Source organism: Cicer arietinum, chromosome 6 (genome assembly GCF_000331145.2).
Source record: "Cicer arietinum cultivar CDC Frontier isolate Library 1 chromosome 6, Cicar.CDCFrontier_v2.0, whole genome shotgun sequence".
Taxonomy (NCBI): domain Eukaryota; kingdom Viridiplantae; phylum Streptophyta; class Magnoliopsida; order Fabales; family Fabaceae; genus Cicer; species Cicer arietinum.
The window spans coordinates 14,383,411-14,396,264 of record NC_021165.2 but is presented as its reverse complement, the minus strand read 5'-3'; the positions used below and the strand labels follow the sequence as shown (position 1 = coordinate 14,396,264).

The 12,854-nt window shown below is 30.1% G+C and overlaps 1 protein-coding gene and 1 pseudogene across 1 annotated transcript; one reads left to right on the top strand and one right to left on the bottom strand.

Moving 5' to 3' along the window:
• The first annotated feature begins 234 nt into the window (after positions 1-234).
• LOC101496232 (uncharacterized) lies at positions 235-1,050 on the top strand. Its single transcript, XM_004504894.1, has one exon. It carries the CDS (start codon positions 235-237, stop codon positions 1,048-1,050), a length of 816 nt encoding a protein of 271 aa, XP_004504951.1.
• A 4,322-nt stretch (positions 1,051-5,372) lies between these two features.
• Positions 5,373-10,120, bottom strand: LOC101495899 ((3S,6E)-nerolidol synthase 1-like; annotated as a pseudogene).
• Between the last annotated feature and the right edge of the window lie 2,734 nt (positions 10,121-12,854).

Genomic DNA, 12,854 nt, shown 5'->3' with positions numbered 1-12,854 from the left:
ACTGGTAAAGGTATAAATCAAATTGGTACTTTGAAACGAGCTGGGGATACTCGTTGGGGATCACATTTCTCTTCTATTTGTAGCTTGATAAATATGTATGAGGCAACTTGTATTGTTTTAAAAAAAATTACAAATGAAAGAGCAAGTTATTCTACACGTGGGGATGCTGATAGTGCTTATAATTATTTGAAGGCGTTTGATTTTATATTTATCTTGCATTTGATGAAAAAAATTATGGGGATAACTGATATACTTTGTCAAGCCTTACAACAACAATCTCAGGATATAGTTAATGCCATGTGTTTGGTTGGAACAACAAAGTATCTTATTCAAGTATTGAGAGAAGATGGTTGGGATGCATTATTTACTGAAGTGAAGAACTTTTGTGAAAAACATGATATTGAAATTCCTGATCTCAACGATGTTCATTCAACAACAAAATTTGGACGATCTCGTCTTCAACAAGGTCAGGTTACAATAGAGCATTATTTTAGAGTTGAAATATTTTTTACTGCCATTGATCAACAATTACAAGAGTTGAATAACAGATTTAGTGAGCAAGCAATAGATTTGTTAACTCTAAGTTGTGCTTTGACTCCTAAGGATAATTATAAATCTTTTAACATTGAAAAAATTTGCACTCTAGTTGAAAAATATTACCCTGTGGATTTCAACATGCAAGAGAAGATTAATTTGAAATTTCAACTCCAACATTTCTTGGTTGATGCTCGTCAAGATTTAAATTTGAATAATTTATCAACTATCCAAGAATTGTGCTCATGTTTGGTTGCAACTGAAAAGACGCAAAATTTCTACTTGATTGATAGACTACTTCGTCTTATCATGACTCTTTCGGTTTCTACTGCCACAACTGAAAGATATTTTTCAGCAATGAAAATTATTAAATCAAGGTTAAGAAACAAGATGGAAGATGACTTTTTAGCATATACCATGACGATTTATATTGAAAGGGAAATTGTTGCAAGTATCACTTCTGAGTCTATTATTGATGATTTCAAGTTAATTAAAGAGCGTAGAGCATTACTTTAAAGTATTCTTAAATCATATAGTTAAATTATTTGATATTTCACTTTGTGTTTATTACAACTTAATTTTTTGCTATATAATATTATTTATATATTTAATTTTTATGTCGGCCACCCCAACCTTTTCGGTCAAGATCCGCCACTGCTTCTAATGTTTGGTGCATGATTTATTGAGGGATTGAGTGCACATGAATCACTATGAATGTTGCAAACGTGAATCACTATAAACGTTGCAAACGTGAATCACTATTAAATGTATTTTATTTTGTTTTATTTATTAATATTATTTTAATTTTAAAAAAAATTTATTAGTTTTTGTTTATTAAACTAACAATATTTTTATTTTTATTTATTTATTTATTATTATTATTATTTATTAGATGGAAGTAAAATAGGAGGATGTTGTTAACAAAATAAAATTTGGTTGCTATTTTAATCGCAAAATATTAGAGACACGTTATTTGTTTTGACACATTTTGTCAACCGCATTAAATTTGATGTATTTTTTTTTCAATTTAAGTATTTTATTTGATTTTCTTAATATAATTTTATTTTAAAAAAATATTTTAAATTTTTTTATTAATTAAATTAACAATTATTTAATTTTTAAAATAATAAATAAAAAATTAAACTTAATACATAGTCGCATTCTCTAGATACCACCTTTTACTGTTTAGAAAAAATAATCTTTTTAGTAGTCATATCCCGAGAATGACATTTGAAGATGTAAAAAATAATATGATATGATATATTTTTTTAAAAATAAGACAATTTAATTACATTTTTTTAAAAAAAACCTTAGATAAAAAAAATTCCTAAATAATGCAGGGTAATATTCGGTATATTTAAAACATGGGTTGTATGATTGAGACCGAAGAGGCATTGTTTGGTTGGTGTGTAACAGTTTAGAGCAAGAGTACATATATTTTTGGACGACAGTGCTTGTCTGCTTGAGATGGGTGAACACTTATAATAGCAACCTCTTTGTTTGTTTCAGGCTGGAATTTCATTGTTGACAAAAAAACAAAAGGTTGGAATCTCATTTATTTTTTAATTATACATGCATTTATGTGTAAAAATTAAATTATTTCGATGTGATACATCCAAAATAAAATATATAAAAAATGATGCTTCTTCCAACCATTATTATAAAGATAAATTTTTTAAATTTTTATAATTATTATAAATAAAAATTAATTATTCTTAATTTATTTAATATTATTATTCTTAATTTATGTGTCATTTAATTCAAAGACATTTGATGGGATAGTTTATTGTTTGATATTTTTTTCTACTAAAGTTAATTGTTTGATATTAAATTGGATAAGTTAGTAAATTTGATTTTGTATTTGACAAAATCTTAAAAATTAATTGCATTTAATTAAATTTTTTAAGGATCATAAAACTTTTTTTTTTTTATAATAGTGATTAAATTGAGTAATTAAAAAAATTGATATATCTATTATTAATTTAGGATATGTCCACAAATATTTATAGATGAGATCTAAATTGGTTTTGAATAACTGATTCAGAACCAATTAAAATTATTTACGTGTATTCCATTAATTATATCAAATATAAAATTCTATATAAAATTAGTAAGCCACATGTTGCTTTTGTTGTGGTAAATTTATCCACAATTTTTTAAAAGTAATATAAAATTTACTTTATTTTATAAAACTGGTTTTTATTCAAATAAATTGGTTTTGTTTGAAGTTGATTTTCTTTATAACTTATTTTAAAAAAAAAACAGTTCTTAATTATTATTATTTTTTCATAAATTTTTTCACCAAAGGTAATTCTATATGAGATATGCCGGACACTAAAGGTGATTATCTCTTTTAGTGTATATTCAAACTCAAATTTTAAATATTTTTATTTATTATTTTAAAAAATGAATTTTTTATTATTTAAAAATAAATATAATAATTTATTTGTTATTAATTTAATAATATTGTGGTGGTGGTCACCAAGGCTACGACGGCAGAGTTCAACAAAACTCTTTAGGATTGTCAAAGCTTAAAATTTTAATTGATACATTTTAATATAATAGTTTATTATATATACAAATTTTAGAGAGTTTTTTTTATTAATATATTCCTTTTATTTATTTAATTTTTAAAATGCCCTAGTTTAAAAATTATTTTTTTAAATGTCTTACTTTTTTTTAAAGTAGAAGGTCGTTTTATGAGGAATGGACCACTTCAAGACGAATTTTTTAAAACTCAATAGAAGATCGTTTTCTGAGGAAGCGACTTCTAACTGAGTAATTTTTTGTTGTTGTTATATTTTAATATTTGTTTATTATTAGAGTTATTAATTTAATTATTTAAAAAATTAAAATACTAATAATAAATTAAAATAAAATATATTAATAAATTATAAATAAATTTTATATTTTAATTATTATTATTATAATAAATAATTATTATAAATTAAAGAAAAATACATTAAAATTAAAAAATAAAATACATCAAATTTGAGTAGATGTGCCAGCAGCGTTTGTACAATGTTTTCTAGTATGACCATAGACCCGACATAATCCGCATTTTATTGGTACTCTTTCTGTAGTGTCCAGTTCAGTTTCCATCAACAAATATCACAACTACCAGAGGACATGAAGATGTATCATGAGGTCGACATAAGGCGTGAAATTGATGATAATTGGAATTGAGTTTGGAGGGAAGAAATTAACCATTGGAACGAGTGCCATAATTATGTGTTGCAAGGTAACATCGTACAAGGTGTTTTATGTCATAATACAAAATATATGATTTGGTTTAGACAACACACCAAATTATTTATACATGTAGAACAATATCTCTGTGATCACTCGTTTATAACCGCCGTCATATCGTCATGTGCAATCGAGCTCCTAATTAATCCCACAACAACAAAACACAACAGGATCGTCTTCATCATCACCTCACTGACACGTCGCTACTGAAGTTCCATTTTATGATCCACTACCATCTTAGTATTACGTTCGTCGGTGCCAAAAATACCAACACCTGGTTATCCGACAAAACATGAGCTTCTCTATAATTTGTTTGGAACTCAGTGCACAACTCCTGAGTCGGCTTATGCTGTATTTGATTCGATGTATAATCAACAATCTCAAAATTTAATAGAAGCAAGTGGCAGTGATTCTAATCCATATACAACTTACATTGAGGAAAATAATCAAAATGAGGATGAATCGAAAGAACCGTAACTTGTTCAGACGACATCCTAGATGTGGGATTGATGGTCATTTAGGTGGACATCATTGATATAAATTTAATGTTGTTCTATCTCAAATATAATGTATTTTTATCGTTAATTTAATGTATTTTATTTTCATGTTACTAATATAAATTTTTTATTTATTTAATTTTTATTATCATTTAATTTTTTGTTGTTGAAATTTATATATAAAAATTTGCAAACATAACAATAGAATAAAGGAAATTGACGACCATGCAGGATTCGAGAGTGGAGTTTTAGCGACCGGTGTGATGAACTTCTGGTAGACGGTGGAAGAGCTTCGATTGTTGGCCGCTTCCAACCACCACTGTTATTAAATTAATAAATTATAATATTTAATTATTATTTATAATTTAAAAAGAAATTATTTATCTTTAAATAATAAAAAAACAGTTTATTAAAATAATAAAACAGTATTTTATAGAGAAAACAAAATCTTTATGATTGATATGGGACGGATTATATTATACCTATCTATTGAAGTCATTCTTTCACACGTGTGTTTGGATGTGATTCTTTGAAAAAAATTAACAATTTCTCAAATTCTATAATTTTGACTATAAATCCTTATATTTAAATATGGGTAGTATAATATTATACTTAGCAAGCTATTAATATAATTACAACATTGGAATCGATGAATTACCAACTACATTTAACAGTAAATAAATAATTGAGATGCAAAATATTAATATTTTAATGGTTAATTTGAAGACATTAAATTTAAATTGCATTATATATGTTTTTAATTATAAATCTTGTGTCTTCAAATATATAATACAATTTATATTTTTAATTATAATATGTTTTTAATGTATAAATCTTGTGAAATACGTGCTTTATTGTTATTTTCCAAACATACTTGTTTTGAATACTATTAATTTATTTTAAAATATGAAAAATTAAATTTAACACATCTAAATATAAATATTATTTTAAAAATATTAACACATTAATTAATCTACTAATATTTCTGAATAAAAGTAAAAGAAAAAATCGACCGCTTATAATGAAGAATGAATACATATTGATTTAAAAATCAAGAAAAGTAATAACAAGTTCATTCATTTTTAATTTCCGTAAAAAAAATTATAACAATTTCAATTTTGATATATAGAACGAGTCCCTTACATGATTTACACCCTCACTTAGATTTTTTTTTACTCAATGGCACTTATAAACAATTTCATCTATGCCCATCTATTGTATTGATTTATATATCAAGCCAATATTACTTTATGAAATTAGAATGATATGAAACCGATGAATAAGTATTTTGTGAGTAACCACAATCACAAAAGCAATGATTTCACATACTCCTCAAGTTTTGAAGGGTTGTTACCATCATAACTGTACATTATAGGTACCATTCGTGCAGCACTGAGACAAAGTTTAGTAAAAGATTGGGGTAATGGATTTGGGTTCAAACATTCTTTGTTGAGTTGTTTCCACGCATCTGAAATTTGTTGACTCATATGTTCCTTTGTCTGTTCAATAGAAACTCCTGGGTGATCCTTCATGTAACACTTCAAATACGACCCATCATTTCCATTTGAATTAACATCCTGCAGTAATTATTTCAACCTTTTTATTTATCAATATATATATGGTTCACAAACATTAATTCTACAATAATACTATATCGGTTTCAAATTAATACTCGTTTGAAGCAAAAATAAATAAATTAAATAAAGTGTCGATTAATTATGCATGATATATATTTCTAGATTTGCTTTCATTAATAAATATGATTAATTAAAGAAAAGTGTTTTTTTGTTGCGATTAGTGCACCACTCTTGGTACAATATAACCAACCTACTATCTCTACTAATAAACACAGCCCCACGTCTCAAATTGTATAGAACAAAAAAACCTTGTAAAATCAGTTACACCATTATCAAATAATATATTGTTTTTCAACAACAATGAACACCATACGTACCACCCCAAAATTAAAAGTGGAATTAATTAGTGAAGTTAAAGACAATTTTTTCCTCAAGAAACGCTGTTTGTTACGAAGGTATCACCTAGTAACAAATTTAAGGTAGATCCTATGGACTCAATAAGTACCCATGTGTGTGATTAGGCAACCTCTTTATTTGTCTATTCGTGAATATTTTTGTGGTGATAAATAACACAAATCTTTTGCTTACCTTGTGGTTGTGGCCTTCGAGGTCATCACAAAGTCTTAGAATTGTGGCTATTGTAGATACAATGTTTGGGATGTTGTCCAATAGAGACGCGTTTTTCTCGGAGACTCAAGTCCCATGAAAAAGAAAGCATGTACAAGGACCACGTGCACCCCAGTGCTCACTATCGCATTTTTCAAAATACTCCTCGGACTTTGGAACATACTTGGAACCAAACCATTTTGCCTCTTCTAGGAAAGCATTCAACAGTTTTACCCACTGAAATTAATAAACAAATTTTAATCACACGTAACCATTTTTAAACAATAATTTTATTAGATAAAAATTCTAAACAAAGATTGAGAGAGTACCGATTTTCTCAAGGAGCTTATAGGATTCCATCCATGTTTGATATGAGTCTTAAGTGCAAATTCATTAGTTATGTCATAAAGTGCCTTAAAACACACTTTCATGCACTCCGGTAATTGCTCCATGGCTACCAAGTCCCATCTGCTTCCAAACAAAAATATATTAATTATTGTAATTTACAATTTAATTATGAGTGAGATTCACATCAATACCTCTTAACAGCTTATGTAAAAAGAGCAAGTTCATCAACGTTTCCATAAATATCAAATAAATCATCAATTATCACTACGCCAAAAATGACATTTTATAGCGCGTCTTTTATAGCGCTTATTAAATACAAGCGCTGTTGTATGATATTTTAAAAATAACGGAGGATACAACATCGCTTTTTTGACAAGCGCTGTAAAAGACTTTGATTTCACATAATTAAAGGACCTATTAGAGCGCTTTTTGGAAAAGCGCTGTAAAAAGGTTTTAAAAAAAAAAGAAGGAGGTCTTTTACGCTTTTGGACAAGCGCTTTAAAAAGTCTGTAAAAAAACGCTCTAATAGACTTTCAAAAAATAAAATAAGGAGGTCTTTTACAGCGCTCTTTAAAAAAGCGCTGTAATAGGCTTTTAAAAGTAAAATAAGGAGGTCGTTTACATCGCTCTTTAAAAAAAGCGCTGTAATAGGCTTTTAAAAAATAAAATAAGAAGGTATTTTACGGCGCCTTTTAAAAAAAGCGCTGTAATAGGCTTTTAAAAAGTAAAATAAGGAGGTCTTTTACAGCGCTCTTTAAAAAAAGCGCTGTAATAGACTTTTAAAAAATAAAATAAGAAGGTATTTTACAGCGCTTTTTAAAAAAAGCGCTGTAATAGGCTTTTAAAAAATAAAATAAGAAGGTCTTTTACAACGCTTTTTAAAAAAAACGCTGTAATAGGCTTTTAAAAAGTAAAATAAAGAGGTCTTTTACAGCGCTCTTTAAAAAAAGCGCTGTAATAGGCTTTTAAAAAATAAAATATAACAGTAAATCGCTTCAGTTTCCTCTTTATTACATAAACTTCACTACACTTCAGTGTCCTTCTCCTCTTCATTATCCTTCTCATTGCGAACCCTAATGTCCTACGAACCATATTGTTAACCATCTCCATTGCAAATCATCTCCATATTTGTTACTATCCCTACGAACATTATTACATACTCTTCTCAATGAGAACCCTACTCTGTCCTACGAACCGTTCGTATTTCTGCGCATTCTCGCTGTTTCTTCTTAAACGAAACCGTAATCTTATGAACTCTACGTATTTCTTCGCACTCTTCAGGTATTGTATTCATTTATTCGTTTATTTCTTATATATATAATGTGTCTGTTAATGCTAATAATCACATTTATTTGATAGTGTTTTACAAGTTTTCCGAGCTCAAATGGGTGCTACAGTGTCGAAGCAAAAATCAAATAAATCACATGGATTCTAATAAAGGTTTGAAATGTATGGCTTTAAAATTTCATTAACAATCAATCCACAAATATTTATTGACTTATATGCTTTATTTTATAGTGCTCTCGTCAAACTAACAATATAGACTGCGGATACTGTATATTACGATTTATGAAGGAGATTGTTGTTATAATCCCAGAAAGAGATCTAATTGAAATAAAGGAATGCATATTACAGCGTTTTTTTTTAAAAAGCGCCGTAAAACTAATACAACAAGCAGCGCGTTTTTAGAAGAGATTTACAGCGCTTTTTTTATTTTAAAGAGCGCTGTTGTATCTTTTTACAGCGCTGGATACTACAGCGCTTAATTTTTTGAAAAAACGCTGTAAATGGCTTAAAAAAAGCACTGTAAAATACTATTTTTCGCGTAGTGTATGTAGATTAGGGACAGTGGCTTTGTGATTTCAATCCTTTCTTCTGAGAACCATGGATCTGGGATGCTTGCCATACACCACATGTACCATTGTATTGGTTCATCTCTAGCAAATTCCAAGTCTCTTGCCAAACCTAAGTCTTTCCACCATCTATACCATGCATAATGCATTAGTCATTATTAGTGTAATATGATCAAACATAAAAGAAAAAAATATAAAGCTCTGTTCATTTTATGAAAATGTTTTTTTTTTAATATATTAATTTTATTTGTTATGAAGAAGATAAAAAAAAATTAAAGTGAATTATTGTCTGTATTTTCATGAAAAAGACAAAAATTAATTTTATTATTTCATCATCATAATGATTAACCTCAAGAATTTGTAATATATTTTAATAAAGAAAATAAATAAAAAATATATTTTTACAAAATATGCTGTCACTAATTATTTTTTTTAAATTAGATATATTATATCGAGTTAGGACTCACTTAGAAACTGCGAAAATTTCCTTGAGATGTAAAGAGGAAACCATTTGAGCATCAAGTTTGGAAAGTTGTTGTAAAGAATTTGTCCAAGCCGTATTTAAATTTTGTGATTGAATTATTGGAGGTGTGAATCTGGACAAAGTTCTATGAATAGGATACATCAAGGTATGTTCAACAACTTCGATTTGAGGGTGGTTATGAAATCTTTTAGACCAAACATTAAGATACTTGTTGCATAATTGTCCTGCATTGTCAAGACAATCTTCTCCTTTAATGCTTAATTGAGAGGCTTCAAACAATGCAATTAACCCTTCTAAATCCTCACAAAATGCATGCTCAAGTATGCCTTTGTTGTCCAAGAACCTATCGAATATCTCTATGCATAAGATGCAGAAAGAAAGAAAGAAAGAAAAAAAAAAGGTTATAGGGACATAGACTCATGGGACTTAAATATAAACAAAGAAAATATATTTGATGGTAAAAAATCCATTTAATTACGAAATACTAAAAAAAAAAAATCAAAGATATTAAATGATAAAATATTATAACACCACCAAATTGAAGGCACACGAACCTGTGCTAATGTAATACCCTTGTTGCCTCAACATACGAAATTGAAATGCAACCTTTGAGAGATCTCCTTGGACACTTTGAAATCTAAGCTTGATATGTTTCCTATCAAGTATTGCTGCAATTTCATCTTCAAAATAGTATTGAATGCCTAATCTTTGAATGGAGTCCACCATATATAAACATTCGTCCGTATTTTTCCCCATCTTGCTAACAAGTAGCCGCTTGACTTCATTCAATGCTTTAGCATGATTCATATCAAGAGCTTCCTAAATGATTAACTAATTAAAAGGTCATTCAACAAACATCCATAGAAACTAAAAAATTAAAATGAATAATTCTCATATACCTTGGATTTTCCATTTTTAGACGTATTAAGTTGCACATGTACATATGTGATTTTGTTTGGGGAAAATATTGGATGATTAGTTAAACCAACGAATGGGAAAGAAAAAGCCATATATTATTAGTACTATTTTCTTTAATATTTGATCTGATTTATAGACCCTTGCTCGTCCGTGAATCGTGAAAAGCATGATATTGTATTTGACTAAACATCAGCTTGATATGACATAATTTAAAATCAGATTGGGATATGTTTTAATTATTTTTTTAGCTGGAACAAATACTCCGCCAGCATTCAGATTGGGATACATATATATATATATAGCTGGAACAAATACCACGTATCGATGATTTGATGGATCAATTGAGAGGAGCTGCGATATTTTCGAAGATTGATTTGAAGTCGGATTACCATCAAATTCGAGTGAGAGAAGGAGATATTCAAAAGACTGCTTTCAGAACTCGTTATGGACATTATGAATATCTTGTTATGCCATTTGGAGTTACCAATGCACCAGCAATTTTTATGGACTACATGAACAGAATTTTTAGCCCATTTCTAGATAAATTTGTTGTGGTGTTCATTGATGATATTTTGATTTATTCTAGGACTGAGGAAGAACATGGAGAACATTTGCGCCAAGTTCTTGAAATTTTACGCGAGAAGCAATTGTATGCCAATTTATCGAAGTGTGAGTTTTGGCTAGAGAAAGTAAATTTCTTAGGACATGTGATAACCAAGGAAGGAATCGTTGTGGATCCGGCAAAGATTGAGACAGTTCTTGCTTGGAAACAGCCTCAGACCGTCAATGATATATGAAGTTTTGTAGGACTGACAGGATACTATAGGAGGTTTATTGAAGGTTTTGCGAAGATTGTAGCTCCGTTGACACAACTTATTAGAAAAGATCAACCGTTTGCATGGACAGAGAAATGTGAGAAAAATTTTCAGTTACTGAAGACAAAGTTGACAACCTCACCAGTATTGGTATTACCACAACCAGAAGAACCATATGAAGTTTACTGCGATGCATCTCACCAAGGTTTGGGATGTGTTCTAATGCAACACAAGAAAGCTGTAGCTTACGCCTCAAGACAATTGAAGATTCATGAAAGGAACTATCCTACTCATGATTTAGAGCTTGCTGCTGTAGTTTTTGCATTGAAGATCTGGAGGCACTATTTATATGGATGCACGTTCACAGTGTTTAGTGACCATAAAAGTTTGAAATATTTGTTTGATCATAAGGAATTGAACATGCGTCAGAGGAGATGGATGGAAACTCTCAAGGATTTTGATTTCACACTGCAGTACCACCCTGGGAAGGCCAATGTAGTGGCTGATGTGCTGAGTTGAAGAAGTGTATCGGTATCTTCAACAGTGATGGCTAGACAACAAGAGTTGTGGGAAGCTTTTAGGGACCTACAATTGAAGGTAGAGTTTGCACCGGGAATTTTGAAATTCGGAATGATTAAGATTTCAAGTGGACTACTTGAAGACATTGCGAATTTTCAAGATGACCCATTAATTCAAGAAAAGAGAAATCTAATAGTGCAAGGGAAGACAACTGATATTAAGATCGGACCAGATAATATTTTGAGATGTAATGGTAGGATTTGTGTACCAGAAATTGCAGATATGAGAAAAACAATTTTAGGAGAGGCTCATAAGAGTACAATGAGTATTCATCATGGAGCAACAAAGATGTATCAGGATTTGAGGCAGAATCATTGGTGGCCAGGAATGAAGAGACATGTAGCGGAGTATGTATCAACTTGTTTAACTTGTCAGAAAGCGAAAGTGGAACATCAGCGACCTGCTGGAATGTTGCAACCTTTAGACATACCTGAGTGGAAGTGGGACATCATTTCCATGGACTTTATAACTGGATTTCCGAAAACAAGGAGAAAGAATGATTCTATATGGGTGATAGTGGATCGATTGTATCAGACCGTGACCCGAAATTCACGTCGCACTTTTGGGGAGCATTGCATGAAGCGTTGGGAACGAAACTAAGATTGAGTTCAGCTTACCATCCACAAACGGATGGACATACTGAGAGGAAAAATCAGTCATTGGAAGACCTATTGAGAGCATATGTATTAGATGATAGAGGAAGTTGGGATGATGTACTTCCGTTGGTTGAGTTTACCTACAACAATAGTTTCCACACAAGTATTGGAATGACACCATATGAGGCTCTGTATGGACGCAAGTGTCAAACGTCTTTGTGTTGGTATAAGGACAGTGAAAGTATGATTGTAGGACCTGAGATGGTGAAACAGACTATAGATAAGGTCAAGAAGATAAAAGAGAAAATGAAGGTCTCACAGGATCGTCAAAGGAGTTATGCGGACAAACGACGCAGACCTTTGGAATTCGAGCAAGGGGATCATGTGTTTCTGAGAGTCACACCTACTACTGGAGTTGGCAGAGCTATGAAATCGAAGAAATTGACTCCGAAATTCATTGGACCATATCAGATTTCTGCACGAATTGGACCTGTTTCTTATCGGATTGCATTGCCTCCGATACTGTATGAAATCCACGATGTATTTCATGTGTCGCTGTTAAGGAAATACCTTACAGATCCGTCACTAGTGATCGAACCAGACACAATTCAACTGAAGGATAACTTGTCATTCGAAGTATTACCTGTAAGAATTGATGATAGGAAGATTAAGCGATTAAGGAGCAAGGATGTTTCCTTGGTCAAGGTAATTTGGAACCCAACTACTGGAGATGCAACTTAGGAATTGGAGAGCAAGATGAGGGAACAACACCCTGAGTTGTTTATCGATGCGTAGTTT

Coding starts and splice junctions, on each gene's coding strand:
- LOC101496232 (XM_004504894.1), top strand. CDS start 235: ATGGGGATAACTGATATACTTTGTCAAGCCTTACAACAACAATCTCAG.